General features: G+C 35.0%; 1 protein-coding gene across 1 annotated transcript in view; it reads left to right on the top strand.

Moving 5' to 3' along the window:
• Positions 1–5,491, top strand: part of LOC133188178 (glucose dehydrogenase [FAD, quinone]-like) — a 19,985-nt gene extending 14,494 nt beyond the window's left edge. The window contains exons 9-11 of the mRNA XM_061323559.1: positions 3,534–3,726; positions 4,093–4,324; positions 5,237–5,491. Coding sequence (XP_061179543.1) covers positions 3,534–3,726; positions 4,093–4,324; positions 5,237–5,402 — 591 coding nt within the window. The 3' untranslated portion in view covers positions 5,403–5,491. The remainder of the gene's footprint in view (positions 1–3,533; positions 3,727–4,092; positions 4,325–5,236) is intronic.
• The last annotated feature ends 18,641 nt before the right edge of the window (positions 5,492–24,132 follow it).

Here is a 24,132-nt window from a genome sequence, read left to right as displayed (position 1 = left end):
TCTGAGTAGCCCTATTATCAACAGAATTTTGGGTCACATTGTGGGCTTCGAATGTAACCCTGGCAAGTTTTCCTGATCCCTAACTGATGGTGTGTGAGAAAGGGATGTAATATCTTTCTCTTTCCTAGCACTAGTGTTGTGTGAATGACAGTTTCTTGCTATGTGTCCTAACTGATGGCATTTATAACACTCTATCACTTTCCCTGTTTGTTTTCTACCACCCCGGTAAGAATTTGCTATTTTGTTAACACATTTCTCTAAGGTTTGAACTAAGCCTGATAACTCATCAGAGGTCTTAACATGTGTATTTTCATTCTCTGTCTTAACACTATTTACACTAGGTTTAGTGATGAAGAGTTGTAGCCCCTTAACTGCTTCGAATTCTGTTGCTAGTGAAATGGCACTCTCTAAAGTCTTAGGATGATGTAAAATGACATGAGATCTAATTTCAGAATTTCCAATTCCACTCATAAATTGCTCTAAAATAACAATTTCCCTATCAGAATAAGCCATGTCTGGGAAAGCTAAGTTTCCTAACCTCCTAAGTGCAAATCCATAATCTGAAGGGCTTTCATTTTGTTTTCTTAGACGCGATCTAAACTCTACTCTATGTGCAACAACTAATTCTTTAGGACAAAACCTGCTAGATAAAATGGACTTAAGGTTGTCATAATCTTTTCTCTGTTCTTGAGATAGGTCACCTAGAATTTTCTGTGCCTCCCCTCTTAATGACATAACTAATTGCTGAGACTTCTCTTCATATGACCAATTATTCCAGTCGGACACTTGTTCAAAATGAACTAAGTAATCCTACCATGCTACATTTCTTCCATCAAACTTGTCTGGTTCTTTTTCTTTACGTTTAGGTCTACTGGTGTTTACAGGAGTACTGGGCAGTGTAGACATGTTTGTCTGTGACCTACTGAGATTCTCACTTCTGTCACTCTGTGCAAACTTTATTTGTGCAGGTGAGGTACTCAAACTCTCTGTTTCTCTCACTCTATCTAAGGGAGTCACTGTATCTCTTGCAACTTCATTCTGTTTTTCACTCATGCCCCTATCATAACCTTCAGGAAATGACACATGACGTCTTTGTCTTAGAGTTTTCTCCAACTCATGTTTACATCTCTCATAGTCGGTAGTGAGGTCCTGCAGCACTTGTTCTAAATCTGAAATCTGTGAATTCATGCTAGTATCTAATACACTCTCATGCATCTCAATCTCACTCACAGGAGAGGACAAAGAGGGCTGATTGACTCTTGTCATAAGCTTACTTCTAGCACCTTGACTAGAACTTAACCTATCAACTCTAGGGGTTGATGTAGCTCTTCCTATGCTATCAGAACCTGAATTTTGCGAAGTCATGGTTTCTATTCAGATATCCTGGTCACGCGGCACCAAAAATTATGTAACCGGAAGTAGAACTCTTTAATAGATAACTTAACAAAGTTAATAGCCAACTTGGCTTAAAGCAGTAAACTGCCTCCAGTTATGATTGTCAACCCAGGTGAGGGGATATCTGAACTATGATCAACGCTAAATGAAAACACAGTTAATTGTAAGTTTTATAAATTTAATAAAGTGAGAATTAACCTTTGTAAATGATAACAAATAATAAATAATAGTCAAAATTTAAACAAGAATAAAGTCTTTCAAAATTGCACAGGAATAAATAGTTTTATCAAAAATATAATTTAATCTGGCAAGTGAATAACAATAATCCCAATAAAAAAATAAGAAGTTTGTGAAAAATTTAATAGGAAAAATGGGAGGAATGTGAAAAACCTATGAAAATAATTTATGTCCCTACCGAGTTTCCATACTTATGAAAAAGGTCAAAAATCCTATTTAAAACTGCTATAAATGTCAATGATTTGGAAAAATGTAAGGGAAATGAGCTACATCACCCAATATGAACTCTACTAATCAACACTCTAGAGTTGAACTTAAAATAATAATGCTAAATCTCGATTCTAAAAATATCTAACCCAGATAATAAACAACACCAAAAATAAATAAATAAATAGTAAATAGTGGTTCTAGGAATTATACCTGTTATCTACAAATCCCTAGACCAGGCTGGACTTGGAAAGGGGAAAACTAAATTAACTCTATAAAACCTACATCCTAACCGTTTCCTAACAAAAACCTAGAACTTGTGAAAAACATGAAACTAAAGCTAGCTAAGACCTAGAGTACTGTTAAACCATGAGGTTTTCTTAGCACTCTAAGGTACTAATCAAATAGTGCTCATAAACCATGAGGTTTTCTTAGCACAGTAAAGAGGAACTAACCATGAGGTTGTGTTCCCAACCCAAGTGAAGAAAACTACACGAACACGGCTTTAAATACCCTAGCTATAGGCCCAAAAATAAAAGCCAATAAACATCAAAGATCCTACAACTAACTTAACCAATCAGAACACAGCTACCAAAAGTACTATGGAAAGACTCCCAACATGGATGACACTTCCTGTTTAAAAAGTAAAACATGTGGAATGTCAACACATGTCCTAACTTATAAAAGACAAATAATAACGGGGTTTTACGTAAGTAACAACTGAAAACATAAGGTAAATAGAATTATCAGCCTGAAATACCAACAAATACTTGCAAAATATAATTTACGAAACGAGGGCTATGAAATAGAAATCTAAACCACTACATAACCATTGATCAAATATTTGCCGAGTGAAATGAGAATTCATGTAAACAAATATATAAAATGGGAGTTTTAAGGCATATACCATGAATGTTACATGTATGTGTGATTCATAAGGAATTAAAGATTAAGAATCAGGTACGCTGATATATTCTTATCATGTTTTCTTATAATGAACATAGTCAGTGCTTTGAAATCCCGATCAGCCTTTCCTCTGTCGTTCTATAACAACAAGGATGCAAAAGTTCAACACTACGCCGCATACTTTGAAATATAATTTTTGTTTGTATCGAAAGCTTGTATTCTATAGTACTTGGAAAGTGCTGTTAGAATCGTGTGGTTAACATGAATTGATAAAAATTCCTTGATCGTATGTATAAAATGTAAAAATTTTGGTAAGGTTTCATGCGAAACTTTGGAATATTTTTTTCTGTGTCAGGAGAGTAGGATTCTAGCAGCACTTTTCATGGCCCAGTGATGTTTTTACATAACTATTTTCACTAAAAGAAATGAATTATCTCCGGGGTAGTGTTGAACTTTTCACTTTTTCATTAAGGCAATTTTTCTATTTATAGACGTCACGTGATGACGTCGTAGTGGAGTGCTTCTTTTAGCCTAAGACTCAATGACGTCTATACAATGGATAATAATAGTAAATGATTTATCTATGGTTTTTCCGATTTATCAATGTTACATTTTACGAAAAAAGTCTAAATTCGCCGAAATATGATCTGGGTACTGCCTTAACATACCTGCGAACTTTTTACATTACTTTTTCGAGCTACCCTAATTCTGCTTTGACCAAAAAGATAAAACTTTTATTGTATTGTAGAAAAAAGAATCAATATTCTATCAGTATTTTTTTTATTTAGATAAGACAAGGTATTGAAGCGAGATTAAAAAAACTCAACACCAAAAACATACTGACCTTCATGATAGGCAATTTTCTTCTCCATCCAAAAAGCAGAGGATTTATTAAACTGAAGAGCAAAGATGCGTTTGATCCGCCCCTGATTGATCCTAATTATTTAGATCATCCAGATGACATGGAAACAATATTAAAAGGCAAGTAAATAGGTTTAATTTCATTAATTTCACACTTCTTTGCCCGAAAATCGTTGCCCAAGATTGAAAATGAATTTCGAACTAGAATATCAATCTAATGTTTTCTCAGACGACCGCGCATCGAACTGTTCCCGCCCATTGTCTATCATTTTGACTGATACAGATGGAAATGACGTTTATGTTCCGTGGTCTTAGGAATTATTTTACATATTTATGAACGATTTCACACCTATGATGAATGGTTTTGCGGCATAAGAGAATTTAGGGATTATTAGTGTTACTCTGCATGTCATTTATGTAGGATTCAAACTTAATCCGAAAACTATCAACACCATTCTTTACAAATAAAAGTGTTGTCTATTGTAGGAATAATGGAAACTCTGAAATTGGCAAATACATCAGCATTTAGATCAATAGGTGCCTCTCCCAATGACCCCTATGAAGAGTACCTGCCCCCTTGTAACGATCTACCGTACCCTTCGGATGAGTACTGGACATGCAGAATTAAGCACTATACCTACTCCGGTTATCACCCCACCTCCACCTGTAGAATGGGGCCACCTGCTGATCCCACCGCAGTCGTGGATCCACAGCTTAGGTATGAGGATTTAAACGTTACTCAATACTGATGATATCTTTTTCTCCTTAACAGTTTTCGTTTATGGAGAGCTCAAGGCACTTTAAGCCCTACTTTAAATGTTCTTCATCATTTACATATACTGTTAAAAAAGCTGTTTATATAGTGACGTGGTAAGGGATGATACCTGGTTAGTAAAATTCAAATTTGACGACACAAAACCAAATCGAGTATGGAATTGACCAACCAGATACCATGTTATAGTTCGTGTGCTTTGCATGTACTATGCAAAAATAGTAGTCAGGATTTTGACACGTGGTGGCAAGGATCTCGAGGTCGTGAAGTCGAAGTGTTGTCAGATTTTGTCTAGAAAAAGAAGCCATGCGCTATTTGGGCATTAGTATGCTTGCCCTACATAAATCATTTGAACACTATACAAAAGTAGTTGGGTATTGGTTATATAGAAACTTGCAGAAAACATAATGATGATGAATGGTATCATACATTAATGATAAAAACTGTATCATTGATGGATTACACAGTTTTTTAACAAACGTATCTCCACGAATCAGATTTTAAAAACTAATTAATTAGTTAGGTGAAAGTATACTAGTAATGCAGTTATGTATAATACACAAAACATAACAGATACTTTTGAAAACCGTGTACATTCTCAGCCACTATGAAATGTGATGTAAAATGTACAGCATCATCATCTACACAAGTGTTTGAATTCGTTTTTACGAATTCAACAAATTCGTTTTAACCAGATTAAATTCGTTATATTGATCTCAAAACATTGATATAACGAATTAAATTCGTTTTACGAATTTGATAATTCATTAGGCCTATATCGAATTCAAAAAATGTTTTTGATAGTTCCTAAATGGACTTCCGTAAATAAGTCATTTTTGATTCAATACTTTTTTTTAGAGTCATTGGCATACAGAATCTAAGAGTAGTCGATGCTTCCGTCATGCGCAACATTCCCTCCGGAAATACAAACGCCCCGACGATCATGATTGCAGAGAAAGCAGCAGACATGATCAGAGGAATTGACAGTGTGAAGCAAATTAGAAAAGGCACCAACAAGTTATGAAAATCGATTGTTTGTCAAGAATTACATGCATCCAAGAAAGAAATAGTCCCTAAATCTAATTTCAGTGCAGCAGAAAATATTACTGTTAACGAGAGAATTCAAAGTTCTGTATAAATATTTTTTGTATAGATTTTGTATATAATTATTAAATCTTTTTGAATTACAAATGCTTTGCACATACATTTTTTGCTCATCCTTAAATTTTTAATTTAAATGCTTAAATGTGCCATTTTCTCAGATAAAGAGTAAAATAATGTTTTTTAAGGCTTGTCTTAGTATTTAATATTTTAGGAAGATCAAATATTGTAGGCGTTTGAGTTTTTTTTTTATATCTTATCCAGAAATACTGGAATACAGAAATTATTGAACTTCATATTGATTGACAATCAAGAAGTAAATATTTCTTTTGTACGGTGACAGCAACTGGTATATATATGTACGGTAGCTTTAATACATTCTATGATTTTTTTTTACAAGAAATAAAAAAATTTTTAAAAAAATCTTGTCCACGAAATGAAAATATGTGGCGCCGAAATAAAATTAGTGATCATGAAATATTTCCATTTCTATTTGTTTTCTTTGTGATAACTTTTTGAAAGTAAGAAGAGTTGATTTCTTGATCATTCTACCGGAATGCAAATTTGGCCAAGCTAAAGGTCCGGAGCTAAAAAGGCCTAATATGCATGTAATTCTCGTGCGGCTGTCTTTGTGTGTGACGTCAGTGGGCTGGGACTATTGAAATTGACATGTGAGGTCATATGTAATTTAAAATCTATTAGTCTACATTTTTAAAATCTAAATTAACAATTTTATTTCACAATGAAATGGAAATATAAGGAATCACTGTCTAGTTAGTAGAGTATGCCAGGGACATCAACGATAGTTGGAAACGTGGGATAATTTATGCATAACGGGCTTCGCCCGTTATGCAAATTATCCCACGTTTCCAACTATCGTTGATGCCCTGGCATACTCTACTAATTAGACAATGATTCCTTAAATAAACCTCCCGACCACGAAATAAACACTAGATGTGACACAATGCCACGAATGCCCCCACAGGAATTTTTCCGTTATTTACCGATCATAACAAGGAGCACATGGCGGATGTGACCGGTCTGCAGGGGATGCTCACTCCTCCATGGCACCTGATCCCATCTCTACTGTTTTAGAGGTCCGTGTTTGCCCTGCTCCTGATTTGTATTGTTTGAATGGACTTTTGAGCTCGAATACTGATCGTAATTTTCTCCAATGATAATACTTAAACTTACTTTATATGATTATTTATATAGGCATAAATATAAACAATAAAATGTCTTTTTTGGTTCCTTATTACGGAAGTCAACGGTTGCAGCTATGACCAAAAAATATTTTATAACAAACAAAGAAAACATTTTAAATTGTTTAAATGCACGCAGCATATATTCTTTAAAGTTTATTTATATATCTTATATTGCAGTAAATTGTAAGCTACAGACAGTTGTTAAACTTGCTACATTATATCGATACATTAAGTGCTTTACGTAGATGCCCTGGAAAACTAAAGTAACCTTCACATTATAAAATTAATGTTTTAATTTTATCATTAATGTGAAGTAACAATCTGAGAAGTTAAGTTTCAATGCAATTTTGTGATGCATGGTATTATGACACTAGAAACAACATGAAATACTATGACTTTGATGCAAAATTTTTACTGATATGGTGTTAAATTCAACATTATGCCTTTAGGATAATAAGTCCTAATATTTCATTGGTTTAATTGCCGTGCTAGGCAAGGGAGATAATTTTTTCTGATCTATTTTTCGTACGACTTACCAATTTTTCAAGATTTTCAATCTTAAAAAATCGACAAAACGAACAAAAGAAAATTAAAGTAAATGAATTCGAAACTGACACTTTTAATTTTTTATAGGAACTATAATTAAGTTTTTCTATACTTTCATTATTAACAGGAAGTTCTTTTTCTGCATGCAAACATTGAAATCATTAATGTGTGATAATTCTTTTTCCTTCATTTATATGGTAGAGCTTTTAAAAGTCTTTTTAAAAAAGCTGTCGAAGAAGTAAAAAGCCAAGATCTACAGTACTCAACAATAAGTGTATGATAGTTTACAGTTTAAGGTTGTTGCTATAGACGGAGAAGCTTTGAAAAAGTTATACTCGTTAAATACAAACTTTGTTTGGCTATCGAGTAAGAGCGGATCAAAGTTAGATTGTGAGAATAACAAAAACTCTACGGAAGAATTATAGTTCACTTAACATGCATTTCATTGATTCGAATTCTGTATTATTACAAACTAGTTATATATTGCTAAATTTTATTGTCATTTTTTCATAGCAGATTACAAAAGGCTACTGGGGTAAAAAATTTAAACATTATTTGACCAGATGGTCTAAAATTCTTTTTGAATTTTACACCACATTAGGAGGGGTTGATGTTCAAACTCAACTAATGTTAATAAATAATTTGACAAATGACGTAATCGACTATCCATTTCATCTTTTCTTTTGGTAAAATTTAATAACCATTCAATTCAATTCAGTTTATTCTCACATTGTATAAAACAACATAGAGAAAATAGAACAACGATATCAAACAAAATACATGATGCAAGAGTGTACAGTTTACATTAACCTGGAAGGGTAACTCTCTTATTATTTATATTGATAAATTTACAAAGGTTATTGATGACAGATACCTTTTTACATGAAAATAAATTTAAAAACTTAAAAGCGCTTGGTCGACTTATATATGTTGAAGGTAAATACAATTTTCTAAAATCGTTAAAAGCAGGACATGACATAATATAATGGTATTCGTCTCCAGTATCATTATTACATAAAGTACAAAATCTTTGATTTGAGGGTATATTGCTCAATCGGCCTGTCTCGATTGGTAATTTATGATTACTAGTTCTAAATCTTGCTAATGTAGTTATAATATTCATTGACACATTCATGTTTAAATAGTTTCTAGTTGTAAAAATACTATTAGTGAACTAATTATAAATTTTGCCTTTACCAGATGTATTACAATCTGAATTCCGGTTTTGTTTAACGAGGTTCGCTCCTGAGCTTTTGAGCAGATTTTTATTTTAACCTATGTTTAAAAAAATCTGCGTAATGTTTTAATTCTTACAATAAATTTGGGTTCTACAATGCCAATTAAACTACATTCAGTTAAAACTCCATGATTAAATTCCATACCAAAAGCATTAAGTGAGGAACTATATTTTGTGGCGGAAGGATTTTTTTAGAAGAAAATGATCATTTTTTCTCTTTCGAAATATTTAAAGTATGTTAAGTTTGGATTCCTATTTTTACATGCAGTCTGCACACAGAATTATTTTGAGCAGTGAACTGTTTTATACTGGTCCTAAATTATATATTTAATAAACTGTCATGAATTCAATCATCATATTTGATAAATAAATCAAATATATTGTGAAAATCAAGAAAAACAAATAGCCCTAATTTAAGCTCAAAATTAGCACTATTTTAGTAATATCTAAAAATTAACATTACAGACCCCCAGTTTTAACTTTCTTTTCTGAATATACAAGATACTTTTAACCATTCTTCTTAAATTCAGTAAAATGTCATTACTTTTAAATGAGTTTTTTGCTTGTTAAATTTGTAATGCTAGCAAAATGAAATTTTTTGAGTCCAAAAAGGTCAAATAATTGAACGTGCGGAGTAATTAAAAAAAAATTTCGTTGTCAAAAATTTTAATGGGTCTATTCAAGATGAAATAAGACTGTGTTTGTTCCCATAACTTATTTGAATAAAAAATATCGGAGGAAAAACTTTTAAAAAATGATTTATGTGTAAGACGTTTTTACAGTGCAAAAAGGTCAAACTAAATGCTCCGTAGCGCCAAAAGAAGCGCATTGACCCCAATTTTTTGTTTTGATTTTTAATTAAGCTATGTGTATAAATTCTAAAAATATACTTGATAAAAAATTCTCATTACTTTTGATGTCAGGATCCAACCTCCTTAAATTGATCAATCAGCGTTTGCTTAATTACAATCAACAACCATTTTTCATTGTGAACATTCTGCGTCATCCAAACATAATTCAATCCACATTCTTGTAAAATACTTCGTATACATTCAATCCATTTAAAACTACAATTAACAGTGTTGTGCATTGATGAGCTATATAAAAAATTATATAAAATATGACACAATTTTGTCTCTTTACATTGCAACAGTTTTACCCAGAATTTTATCATTCTCATTTTAATATTTATACTCAATGGATATCTGCAAAGCTCACCATAAACCATATAATTTGGAGTAGATGTCTTAAGATGAAGTATAAGTTTACAAAATTTGAGTTGAAGTTTCTCAATAATGTTCACATTTTCAAATTCCCATATCTCACAACCATAAAGAAGAATAGGGATAACCATTTTATCAAACATATCAATTTGACAATCGATGGACAAATTCAATTCTCGTGATTTTTTAATTATGGCGTATATAACTCTGGTTGCTCTTTGTAAAGTATATTTTCTTGTGCTATAAAAAGAACCAGTTCTTGAGAAAAACACTCCTAGATATTTAAATTCTTTTACAATTTCAATAACATTATTATTATAGGTAAATGCTACGTTGGATGGTTGTCTGCCCTTACCAAAAATTATGATTTTTGTTTTATCAATATTTACGTGTAATTTCCATTTTTCACAATATTTTTGAAAACAATTGAGTTGATATTGAAGATCATCCTTAGTTTCAGACATCAATACAGTATCATCTGCATAGAGCATAATCAAATTCTTAAATATACATCTAACATTTGCTCAATTTCTTCAGACAGGCTGTTCAATCCAATCACGTTTTCTTGTATTAAAAATTCTTCTAAATCATTAAGATACAATGCAAAGAGAAGAGGAGACAAATTTTCTCCCTGTCGGACTCCATTTCGGCAGGAAAAATATTCAGAAAAATCATTATTATAAAATACTCTAGATTTACAATCATTATACATATTAATAATAACTTTAAGACATTTCCCCGTAAGGTGGTATTTAACAAGCTTTTTCCACAACCCTATTCGCCATACTTTATCAAATGCAGCCTTGAAATCAATAAAGGCACAATATAATTTCTTTTTCTTTAGTAAAGTGAGTTCTATCAAAGAATGAAGTACGAACATATTATCAACAGTAGAATAATTTGCCCTAAAGCCGCTCTGGTTTTCCTTAATGAGGTCTACATTATCTGCATATGAGGTCAGTCTTCTACACAAAATAGATGTAAAAACTTTTCCAAGACAACTTAACAATGTTATAGGACGATAGTTTTTGCGGGTCGGTATAACTACCTTTTTTCTTATAGATTGGTTTTATATTTCCAACTAGCCACGCCTCGGGAACAATACCGGTATCAAATACTAGGTTAAACAATTTTACATAAAGTGACACTATGACATTAATAGATGACTTAATGTACTCATTTATAACAGTATCAGGCCCTGGCGATTTATTGTTCTTAATTGTCTTCACTACATTAAGAATTTCATCTGAGGTAATTGGGTCATTAATAAAAGAACTGTCTTCAAACGACTCAAGAATATGTTTATCAAGTTCGCTATCTGAGCCCCCTGAGTCCTGTTCATTTTCATTAACATTCTTAAAATAGTTATAAAACTCTACAATATTTATGTTGTGTTGCTCTTTAGGTCCTTTACCATTCACAATATTCCAGTATTCTTTTGGGTTTGAACTTCTTAACTTTTTAATATTACGTTGTAACTTAATTCTATAATCTTTGTATGATTTATTCAGCGTAGATTTATATTTCCTTTGTGCGTCTTGTAATTGTTGTTTGAAAACATTAGATCCATATAGTTTGTATTTACGTTTAATTTTTCTACAAAATTTCCTTGCCTTATGACAATCAGCGTTAAACCATTGTTTTATTCTACCGACTGGTAGTAGATACACCTGAATGATCTGCTATAAGCCATGTTTAATTAATCAAGTCGTAAAAGGTATTGCATCAGTTAAATAAAAGACACAATAGAGTCTGCCACATCTGTTTCATATTTGGAGATTTTACTGACTTTAGAAGACGATGGCCAACTAACAACTAAATTTATGACAAACGAGATGACTTAAGCTTTACCATCTTCTACTTTTATTATTCATGGCCATGTTGTGATATTCCGCTATCAGCTGTGTCTCCAACTTATTTCATACTCAAGAGCACGCTCAGATTGTGATCATTTTTAGAACCATGGCAGGCTACTGTCAAATGAGTTGGTATTACAGGGATTTCAGCAACCTCGTTAAAGTCAGTATTTTGTAAATTTTATGTTCGTTTTAATGACCTTGTTAGAAAACCAGTCATTGGGTCATAATTTGACCGGCATATTTCATACCAATGGTTAGACCTTTGTGTTTATACTCAGTTTGACTACGGAATATCCCGTCTACCTGATCAATGCATAGGGCTTAAGGCGGGTTTGACCGATCGACTGGGGATGCTTACTCCTACTAGGCAAAGGATCCCATCGAAATTTTTGGGATCCATGTTTTTGCCCTGTTCACAGATTTTTTTATGTTTAAATGTTTTGAGGTCGATCACTGTTCATTATCTTCTCCTTTTTTATCTGATGGTAATAAGCACAGATTATAGAGGACATTTTTACCGACCGAATTTTCTCTGATTTTGAACAAACACTCTTATTATTTGCATAGTGTTTGCTCGATGAAGAGTGTGTCGTTTCTCTGTTACACTAATTTCATTTTATGCACAAAGCGCCCCCTATCGATAAGGGTACACTTTACATAACGTATTGAGAGGCCAATGAAACAAGCATTCTGAGAGTATTGCATTAGCAATACTAGTCCCCTACCAACAAGTGTAATCTGGGCTAGACTGAAGCTAGCAGCCAATAACAGCAGCCACTAAGCCCGTAGAAGCTAGCAGCCAATAAGGAAATTCATCAAAGGACTGAGAGTACTCTGACGCAATACTGTTTATACTTTATTATTATACAATTAATAATTAATAATTAGATAATTAACGCAACACTTAATTACTTAATAAGTCAAACACGCGGGACAGTTAAGCTCACCTGCATAAGAAAAATTATGGGGTTTCAAAACAAGAAAACAAACAAAACAAAATGTCATCATCTTTGACCGCTTAAGAACAAACCGACGTTGGAAATAGGTTAAGTGCTACAGAAAGAATCCCTTTAAAGCCCTTTGACGGGTCTCAGGAGCATGACGGGGCCTATAAGTTTAACTAAAATTTGCATACTTCTAATATTGTAGATTGATATAGGGTTTGAAGGTAATTCAATCTACTTTAAGCTATAATCATTTAAATGTGCTTCGAACAAATAGTGGTACAAGGTAAGGCTATTTTATATGGCCATAAAAATAAGGCTGAAGTAGTACCAACAAGTGGTGCCAAGGGCAGGTCAAATATTTCAAGCAGCTTTTATACCTCTTATTTTAAAAGTGTGCTTCAAATCATTACTGGGGCAAGGTAGAGGGCCCCTAGGAACATCATTTCAAGCATTTATTTTGGAACCACCTTTGGCTACTAGAACAAACTAATACCAGTAAAAGTTTAAGAACCTTAAGGAAAATCCCTTGCCAGTATTATGAAGGGTCAACAAAAAAGAAAGGGGCCATTTAGCAAACCTGAATTTTGTTCTTTTTTCACTTTGTGTTTTTATAAACGGGTTAAAGGTCAGCTATTATACCTCTTATCTTTGAAATGTGCTTCAAATCATTACTGGGGCAAGGTAGAGGGCCCCTAGGACTATCATTTCCAGCTTTCAGAATGGGGCTGTAGTTGTACCACCAAGTGGTGCCAAGGGTGGGGGGGGGGCGTATTTCAAGCATTCAATTTGAAACCATCTTTGGCTACTAGAACAAAGTAACACTAGTGAAAGGGTAAGGACCAAAGGGAGGACCACTTGCCAGGTTTTCAAAGGGTCCCGGGGAAGACATAGGACCAGTAAGCTAACCTGAACTTTGTTGTTTTTCACTTTATGTTTTAATATACAGGTTAAAGGTCAGCTATTATACCCCTTATCTTTGAAGTGTGCTTCAAATCATTACTGGGGCAAGGTAGAGGGCCCCTAGGACTATCATTTCCAGCTTTCAGAATGGGGCTGTAGTGGTACCACCAAGTGGTGCCAAGGGGGGGGGGCGTATTTCAAGCATTCATTTTGAAACCATCTTTGGCTACTAGAACAAAGTAACACTAGTGAAAGGTTAAGGACCAAAGGGAGGACCACTTGCCAGGTTTTCAAAGGGTCCCGGGGAAGACATAGGGCCAGTAAGCTAACCTGAACTTTGTTGTTTTTCACTTTGTGTTTTAATAAACGGGTTAAGGTCAGCTATTATACCTCTTATCTTTGAAGTGTGCTTCAAATCATTACTGGGGCAAGGTAGAGGGCCCCTAGGACTATCATTTTCAGTTTTCAGAATGGGGCTGTAGTGGTACCACCAAGTGGTGCCAAGGGTGGGGGACGTATTTCAAGCATCATTTTGAAACCATCTTTGGCTACTAGAACAAAGTAACACTAGTGAAAGGTTAAGGACCTTAAGGAGAACCACTCACCTGGTTTTTGAAGGGTCCCTGGGAAAGGATGGTGCCAGTTAGCTATCCTGAACTTTGTTGTTTTTCACTTTATGTTTTAATATACGGATAAAGGTCAGCTATTATACCCCTTATGTTTGATGTGTGCTTCAAATCATTACTGGGGCAAGGTAGAGGGCCCCTAAGACTATTATTTCCCGCTATCAGAATGGGGCTGTAGTGGTACCACCAAGTGGTGCCAAGGGTGGGGGGCGTATTTCAAGCATTCATTTTGAAACCATCTTTGGCTACTAGAACAAAGTAACACTAGTGAAAGGTTAAAGACCTAAGGGAGGACCACTTGCCAGGTTTTCAAAGGGTCCCGGGGAAGACATAGGGCCAGTAAGCTAACCTGAACTTCGTTGTTTTTCACTTTGTGTTTTAAAAAACGGGTTAAAGGTCAGCTATTATACCCCTCATCTTTGAAGTGTGCTTCAAATCATTACTGGGGCAAGGTAGAGGGCCCCTAGGACTATCATTTCCAGCTTTCAGAATGGGGCTGTAGTGGTACCACCAAGTGATGCCAAGGGTGGGGGGGGGGGCGTATTTCAAGCATTCATTTTGAAACCATCTTTGGATACTAGAACAAAGTAACACAAGTGAAAGGTTAAGGACCTTAGGGAGAACCACTTGCCAGGTTTTTGAAGGCTCCCGGGGAAGACATAGGGCCAGTAAGCTAACCTGAACTTTGTTGTTTTTCTTTTTTTGTTTTAATAAACGGGCCGGTTAAAGGTCAGCTATTATACCCCTTATGTTTGATGTGTGCTTCAAATCATTACTGGGGCAAGGTAGAGGGCCCCTAGGACTATCATTTCCAGCTTTCAGAATGGGGCTGTAGTTGTACCACCAAGTGGTGCCAAGGGTGGGGGACGTATTTCAAGCATCATTTTGAAACCATCTTTGGCTACTAGAACAAAGTAACACAAGTGAAAGGTTAAGGACCAATTGGAAGACCACTTGCCAGGTTTTCAAAGGGTCCCGGGGAAGACATAGGGCCAGTAAGCTAACCTGAACTTTGTTGTTTTTCACTTTGTGTTTTAATAAACGGGTTAAAGGTCAGCTATTATATCACTTATCTTTGAAGTGTGCTTCAAATCATTACTGGGGCAAGGTAGAGGGCCCCTAGGACTTTCATTTTCAGTTTTCAGAATGGGGCTGTAGTGGTACCACCAAGTGGTGCCAAGGGTGGGGGACGTATTTCAAGCATTCATTTTGAAACCATCTTTGGCTACTAGAACAAAGTAACACAAGTGAAAGGTTAAGGACCAATTGGAAGACCACTTGCCAGATTTTCAAAGGGTCCCGGGGAAGACATAGGGCCAGTAAGCTAACCTGAACTTTGTTGTTTTTCACTTTGTGTTTTAATAAACGGGTTAAAGGTCAGCTATTATATCACTTATCTTTGAAGTGTGCTTCAAATCATTACTGGGGCAAGGTAGAGGGCCCCTAGGACTATCATTTCCAGCTTTCAGAATGGGGCTGTAGTTGTACCACCAAGTGGTGCCAAGGGTGGGGGGGGGCGTATTTCAAGCATTCATTTTGAAACCATCTTTGGCTACTAGAACAAAGTAACACAAGTGAAAGGTTAAAGACCTAAGGGAGGACCACTTGCCAGGTTTTCAAAGGGTCCCGGGGAAGACGTAGGGCCAGTAAGCTAACCTGAACTTTGTTGTTTTTCACTTTGTGTTTTAATAAACGGGTTAAATGTCAGCTATTATACCTCTTATCTTTGAAATGTGCTTCAAATCATTACTGGGGCAAGGTAGAGGGCCCCTAGGACTTTCATTTTCAGTTTTCAGAATGGGGCTGTAGTGGTACCACCAAGTGGTGCCAAGGGTGGGGGACGTATTTCAAGCATTCATTTTGAAACCATCTTTGGCTACTAGAACAAAGTAACACAAGTGAAAGGTTAAGGACCAATTGGAAGACCACTTGCCAGGTTTTCAAAGGGTCCCGGGGAAGACATAGGGCCAGTAAGCTAACCTGAACTTTGTTGTTTTTCACTTTGTGTTTTAATAAACGGGTTAAAGGTCAGCTATTATATCACTTATCTTTGAAGTGTGCTTCAAATCATTACTGGGGCAAGGTAGAGGGCCCCTAGGACTTTCATTTTCAGTTTTCAGAATGGGGCTGTAGTGGTACCACCAAGTGGTGCCAAGGGTGGGGGACATATTTCAAGCATTCATTTTGAAACCATCTTTGGCTACTAGAACAAAGTAACACAAGTGAAAGGTTAAGGACCTTAAGGAGAACCACTCACCTGGTTTTTGAAGGGTCCCTGGGAAAGGATGGTGCCAGTTAGCTATCCTGAACTTTGTTGTTTTTCACTTTATGTTTTAATATACGGATAAAGGTCAGCTATTATACCCCTTATGTTTGATGTGTGCTTCAAATCATTACTGGGGCAAGGTAGAGGGCCCCTAAGACTATCATTTCCCGCTATCAGAATGGGGCTGTAGTGGTACCACCAAGTGGTGCTATGGGTGGGGGGCATATTTCAAACTTTCATTTTCAAATCACCTTAGGTCCATGGAAGAAACTAATACTGGTTGAGGATCATTGAAAAATTTTATCGGGTTCTCTCGGTCCTGATGGGGGCTAGTTCAACTTTGTCGTTTATTAACATTGAATACTGAAACACGGATAAAGATCAGTTATTATAAGCCTTTTTTTTGGAAGTGGATATGCATTATACCGTTAGTAGGGCATAGTAGTTGGCGTATCGGGCTATCAATTGCCGATCTCAGATTACGACTTTATGGGAACCACCTAGTTGTGCTTTGGTTCAAATCCCTTTTTGAAGTATTTATTTTTCGCAATATTTGAGCACCATAACAAACCAACACATGGGAAGGATAAGGGATCATAGGAAGTATTCCTTTTCAGTTTTTGGAGGGTCTTTAAGACTGGACATTGCCAATATTCTGATAAAAACTTTTCTTTTTTTTTTTCTTGTTCATTTTTCAAGAAAATTTAAGATTCTTCTATTAGCCCCTTATCTTTGAAGTGTGCATGAAAGTACTTTTGTGACAGAATGGGGGGGGGGGGGGCTTATCATTTTCGCTTTTAAGTTAGAACTGTAGTTGGAACCAAGTGGGTTGTTTCAAGCGTTTTTTTTTCTCCGCCATCTTTGAATAATGTTACAAACCAACACTAGGCAAAGGAAAGGGATCATAGGAGGTGCGCCTTGTCTTTGAGGCAATTATCTCATCCGAACCATGTCACATTTTAACATTACATTTGGAGATGAGGTTGTTCATTTACTCAGATGACTTATTTCTGTATGTTTCGTTTGTTGTCATTTGTCGTCCGTCGTATGTTATATTTCAACATATTCAGCTTTTTCTATGTGACCTTTATATATATTTTAATCAATTTTGGTATATAGCATGTGTGATAAAAGGAGAGGAAAGTTGTGAATTTCATGTTCCTGGCTCTTTGGAGCCGAGTTATGTCCAAGACAAGATGTAGTTACGATATCGACAGATTATTTTTTCATAGTTTGCTACAATATTTCTTTTTTCTTGTTCGTATGTTACAATATTCAATATTTACAAAGCTTTTCTTACTGTACGTATCCACGATATCGCATTGATATTCAATCATGATTATTCAATAGATGTTGGTTACCTCCCTCAATGTTATGTTACCTGAATACTATCATTTTCTGAAGTTCCTCCTGTAGTGTCGATATCGTCGATATCATTTCGATGTCGATTCATGTTTGCTCAAGTATTTCAAACTGCTGTCCTTGCCATTGTGTATGTATGTCTTTGTTTAAATACTTTAAATTTAGGAAGATTGTACTTGCTATCGATATTGTCGATATCGACGATATCGTATGGATATCAAATCATTTTCGACATCATTCTTGTGGATGCATTTCTTAATGCTACAGTTATGAGTACGTTCTTTCTGATTATTAAGTTTGCCCTAATGTCTAAATCGTACCGATATTGAATTATGATTCTGCAAACCATAATATTTTTACCAACGTTCACCCTTACCCAAAACCTTACCTTAACCCCAACCTCCTGAAAAAACAACCCCTTGCCCTTTATTTGTCATCCTTATTTATTTAGATACTTATGCAAATAATGAATGCATATCGACATCATACTTGCGACGATCTATAAATATGTTTATTCTTCAATTTGAAAATAAACTGTACAGATCTGTATCGATATCGATGATATTGTCGATATCAACGGTGTCGAAATAAAACTAAGTTTAATATTTATCCAGTATTTCCAATTCCATAGTAATGATCAGGATCGATAGCATTACAATATCGATGTTATATTGTCGATATCGACATCAAATTTGTTGGAACCTGAGGGGTGGGGTTCAAACTGTCAAATTTAATGTAACTTTTAAAAGGCCTATTTACTCCTAGACATCAAGCAGTCAGACTTTTAGGATTTATAAGATATGAGAATTACGAACAGTCAAAGCAAACAATGCAAAATTGTTAGCAGAGCCACAAGGACCTCTGAAAACAGAGGAGGGACCAGGTACCTTAAATGAGTGAGCATCCCCTGTCGTCCGCTCAAATCCATTGTTTGCTCTTTGTCATTATTGGGAAACTGGAGAATTCAGTAGACAATTCAGTGTAAAAGTAATGGACTTAACGAGAGATTGTAGATGCAATCATAGCCATTGTTTCAACCATAGAATTTGCAAAATATTGTGTATAAACGAGATTCTTTATATCCTTGTTTAATCAACTTATTCGTTAAATGCTTGCTTATTGTATGAAATCCAATAAGCAATGATACCTCAAAAGCAAACTGTGAAATTCATGGTCCTTAGATTTGGAGTTTTGATGTAAGAGTTGGGCTTTATACATGTAGATCATATAAGTAAAGTAATATTCTTTGAAGTCTTCTTCTCTCAGCTGTATATTTAGGAGACAAACTAAACACACAGAAATGATAAGCAAGTGTGCCTCTTCCAAAATTTTGAATTAAGGCCTCTTGGTCATGGTCATTTTGTTAGGGTGGGGCTTTATTGGTCATACATGTATAGTGAGATTGCTTCAATTCTTTGAAAATCTTCTTCTCTGTTCCTGTGTATTAAGCTGACAAACTAAGTGCATGGTTAAGAAAAGAAACAAGGAAGGTTGACCTTTCCAAATTTCTGAAACTGGTCCAATGGATCAAGTGTTCTGGTTCTGAGCAGGGTACCATTGATCTTATGAGTAAACAGAGAGAAGTTAGTTTCTTTTGTTTATTCAGTAATGATAATTAATTACTGTAAATACTGTAATTGATCAATAAAAATTAAAAAAAAAAATAATTTATACTCAACAAAAAAGCAAAGGATCATGGAATTAAGTCTTTTTTTTTTTTTTTATACAATAGTTTTGTTTTAAGAATAATATTTATGTGGCTGTCATACATTCTGCTTTTTATTTGCACAAGTTCGATTACCGAGTTTACATTTACAATACCCCCCTCCCAAAATGAGAAACAGCTGGCAAAGGTCAAGGTAAAGAAATTTTGTGTAAGACTATAATTTTCAATAAGAGGCCCATGGGCCACAACGCTCACCTGAGTAACTTTGGCCTTGCTGTTTTTTACCCAATCCCCCCACCCCCTGTAGTACTTATTGTGGCCCCGCCCTACCCCCAGGGGTCATGATTTGAACAATTAGAATCTACACTATACCCCAGGATGCTTCCACATAAGTTTCAGCTTTTCTGGCCCAGTGGTTTTTGAGAAGATTTTTAAAGATTTTTACTACATATTTCAATGTAAAACTTGGATTCCCTATTGTGGCCCAGCCCTACCCCCGGGGGTCATTATTTGAACAATTTAGAATTTACACTACCCCAGAATGCTTCCACATAACTTTCAGCTTTTCTGGCCCAGTGGTTCTTGAGAAGAAGATTCTTTAATCACCCCACCCAAGTTTTGTCTTTACTTGATTATCTCCCCTTTGAAGGGGACTTGGTCCTTCATATTAACAATTTAAACTCCCCCTCACCAAAGGATGCTTTGTACCAAGTTTGGCTAAAACTGGCCCAGTGGTTCTTGAGAAGAAGTTGGAAATGTAAAAAAAAAAATTACAGACGGACGGACGGACAGACAGACGGACGATGGACAACTGGTGATCCGAAAAGCTCACTTGAACTTTCAGTTCAGGTGAGCTAAAAATTACTTTAGACTTTGAAATTTGACAATTGCTGACCTTGATTAATGACAACATACCGCAGAGGCGACATATAGATGTACACAATGGTTGTGCAAAAGGCATGTTGCAATTGGGTATGCTCAACGTCAACTGGTTCGTCATGATCGGGAAATAACGGAAAAATCCGTCGACAATTCAGTGTGTAAATAATGGCCTAACAATAAGTATGAGAACAATAAGTATAAGTATTTGACTCAATGATAAATTGTACGACAATCGACAATCATGTAGACTTTAAATCTGTAGACTTGTCAATTGTCTTTGTGTTTTATTCAGGGCGCGGAAATATAAATTCCGGAAAACAAGGTTTACAACATCAAAAATACACACATCCATAGTATAAACTCAAAGTCAACACAGTTGTATGTTCGGAACTACATGCTAGGATGTCAGAATTACCTACTTACATATGTAGACTATGAAACTGATACGATTAAAAGTTTGGATTTACAAACTTACAAGTTTGGATTTACAAACTTACAAGTCTGGATTTTTTAACACGATAACCCTCCATAAGTGTTCTCTTCTTTTCATGTATACGATTTTGGACAAATTCTGCTTCATATGAATATAAAAAAGGTCTGCTTATAACGGGGCGCAATTGGTACCCATGGGAATTCCATCTTTTACAACAAAATAAGACGAGCTAACAGCTGTAAGCTCGCAACATAGAGAATATTAATTCTCTTTGACAAAATACATTGTCTTAATCATCTTATATTCGAAAGTATACAGCTTAATTTATCGTGGGGAATGATTGTGTATAAAGTTCAAAAGTCGTAAGTTTTTAAGCTGATGATTTTGGTAAATTTTTGTGATTTCAAATTTTCATAAAGTTCCTTAGAATTTTTAAGTATCCACATCTGATTTACATCACTTCTCGAATATATTGTTGTACAGAACTCTTTCTCCTTCACTACTGTTAATATCTTAGTGAGGAGTAAAGAAAGAGGCTTGATAGAACATTTACTGGAACCCGTTATGTATCTTTGTTTGTAAGGATTTTTATGAAGTTTCGGAATCCAATATAGATATCGTAATTCAAATTCATTATGGTTGTTTGCAATATTAAAAATATTCAAAACTGACATATCTGATTTTGAAGAATTTCTTCTTTAGAAACTATGAGTATAATTTGGATTACCACTTGTAGAATTAAATCCAAGTTCCTCTAAAATACATTTAATATAATGAGCCTTACAAACAAAGACAATGTTGTTGCCTTAGTTGTCACCAGGGACCAGTACGTACTGATCATATAATCTATTTCTTTTTTCACTTCTGGATTATTGAATACAGAAGGATAGATGGTTCTCATATGGTTCTCAATCTTTTAATGCGCGATTTTAACATACATCTGATACATTTAATCCATTCTGACAAAGTGTCAAGGTCTTCTTTTTCATATCTTGCCCATCGCCTGTCGTAATCCTCTACAGAATCCATAATATTTAAGAAATTTCGACGCCAGTTGAAGGATCGGGGTTCCCTATATTTAGGACCTTTTAAAATTAATGATCTAAGGTCCTCATTATTAACTATATTAACGTCAACAGTAATAACGTGTCCAGCAGGACTATAGTTATAGGGTGAGGAAGAACATGAACACAATGGAGGATTATGTTTCAGATATTCGAAATCCAGGCCATGTAAAGTTTTCTTGTAATGTTGTTACCCTATTCCGTCCGTCTGTCACATTTTCTTCTTCCTCAAACTTCTCTTATATTTTAAGCAGTAACCAATAAGTCTTTTGGAATATGATAGGCGGTGTCCTGTAGGTTTGCAATAAGGCTTTGAAATTTTCAATTTTACCCTTATCACCTGCATATGTTGTTTATGTCTCTCAGTTGATCCGATACGCAAGAGCATGCTCTACGTATGAAAAATTTCTGAAACGAGGCAAGCTACTGACAAACAAGTTGACGAAACAAGGGTATCAACAGTGTCATTTGAAGTCATCTTTTCGCAAGTAATGATATAATGACCTTGTCAGCACATACAACCTTCGCAGCACTGTTAAGGCGTACTTCGAAGAAATCAACAGAATATAAACGTGCAAAAATACATACCTTATAAAAATAAATTTTAATTTTGTAAAGGTACTATATTATCTTATGACTTTAACATTCTTTGAAATAACATTGTATACCCCGCTCGGTACTAAATTTGGTTTGGTCACGTTATTTGATAGTCACGTGATAAATGCATGTAATGTGTACTGTATGTAGGTCACAAACAAATTTCAATATCACAAGGGCATACCCTAGTTAAAATTAAAAATGAAAGTAATAGATTGTTTCTACATAACTTGTAGTTTATGGAAAGTGCTGCTGCTTTAAATAGAATTCGCATTTTATTAGTTTAAATTTCAAGTTATCTTGCTAATGTCGAAATGTGTGTGACCTTTACCAAGTATTTTATGTATTTATTAAGTTATGCTATCGATTTCAGAAAAGCAGCAGCACTTTTCAAGTTAAGGAATATGTCCATTATGTGTATTCAAAAAATTGTCAAGATGTATTAAGTGTATGCCCTTGCGAAAAGGCGATTTAATGAGGCACCTCGTCATGAAACATTCACACCCTGTATACAAAAAGGGGGTAGAATTAATTCAGTACATTCTCTCAATATTTCTTAAATAATGGCTCTAAACAAACGTTTCAGATTTGTACTAATGGTCTACCTAAGATTTTCAAATAATATTCTGTTTAATAATAAAATGCATTTTTCACTGTGCAAAAATTACTTGATCCGCCTCTCACTGCACATAAAATGCGTCAAACTTTACCATGATGACGTCATGTCGACAAGTGCATTGCGATCAGTGACTTGTTTATATCTTACTTTGTGGGATTTAACTATTGACAAAAATGAATGCAGTGGTAAGTTTTGATGTAGTTCATTACTCTTATGCAGTTAAGAATCGCAAATTATTTCATTTTCTGTTATTGTGAGGAATTGCTATATTTGTGTGATGTCACAGTAAACTTTTCCCGTATAAATTAGTACCGGCCCCTTTATGCAGCCTTAACAGAGCTGCGTATCATTGAGTCAAATGCTGACTGACTTTTCTCATACTAATTGTTATGCCATTATATATACACTGAACTGTCTACGGATTTATCTGGTTTTTGTTTCCCGATCATGACAAGGAGCACACGACGGATGTGACCGGTCGGCAGGGGATGCTTACTCCTCCATGGCACCTGATCCCACCTCTAATATTTCAGGTCCGAGTTTGCTCTGCTTCAAATTTGTATCGTTTCATTGGACTTTTGAGATAGAATACCGTTTTATCTTCATATTTCATTCTATCTTTATATTTTCATTCATTCGTTCCCAGAACTCCTCTTACATTTAAAATAATATCCTAATCATCTTTTGGAACATGATTGGTGGTGTCCTGTATATGAGCATTAATGTTACTGAATTTTCATGACCCTGGGGTCAAATGGAGGTCAAAAATGCAAAAAATTCCTGGTTCCTAGAACTCCTCTTACATTTTACACAGTAGCCTCATCATCTTATGGAAGATGGTTGGTGGTGTCCCGTAGCCGTGCAATAAGGTTTTGGAATTTTCATTTTCACCCTTAGGGTCATATGGGGTCGAAAAATGACGTTTTTATGCAAAAAGCCCCTGGTTCCCAGAACCCCTTTACATTTTTAGCTCTTCTGATCGAAATTTGACCGTTGTCTGTCGTCGTTGTCGTTGTCGTAAACTTTTCACATTTTCATCTTCTCCAGAAGTACCTGGCCAATTTCAATCAAACTTGGCACAAAGTATCCTTGGGTGAAGGATTCAAGTTTGTTCAAATGAAGGGATAATTAGAGAGATAATTACAAAATAGCAAAAAATTAATGGCATTATTGAAAATCTTCTTCTCAAGAACCAATGGGCCAGGAACGATGAAACTCATG

The sequence above is a fragment of the Saccostrea echinata genome, unplaced genomic scaffold (assembly GCF_033153115.1).
Source record: "Saccostrea echinata isolate AGI-Se365-2 ecotype Australia unplaced genomic scaffold, CSIRO_AGI_Sech_v1 ptg000016l, whole genome shotgun sequence".
Lineage (NCBI taxonomy): Eukaryota > Metazoa > Mollusca > Bivalvia > Ostreida > Ostreidae > Saccostrea > Saccostrea echinata.
This window is presented reverse-complemented; position numbering and strand designations above follow the sequence as displayed.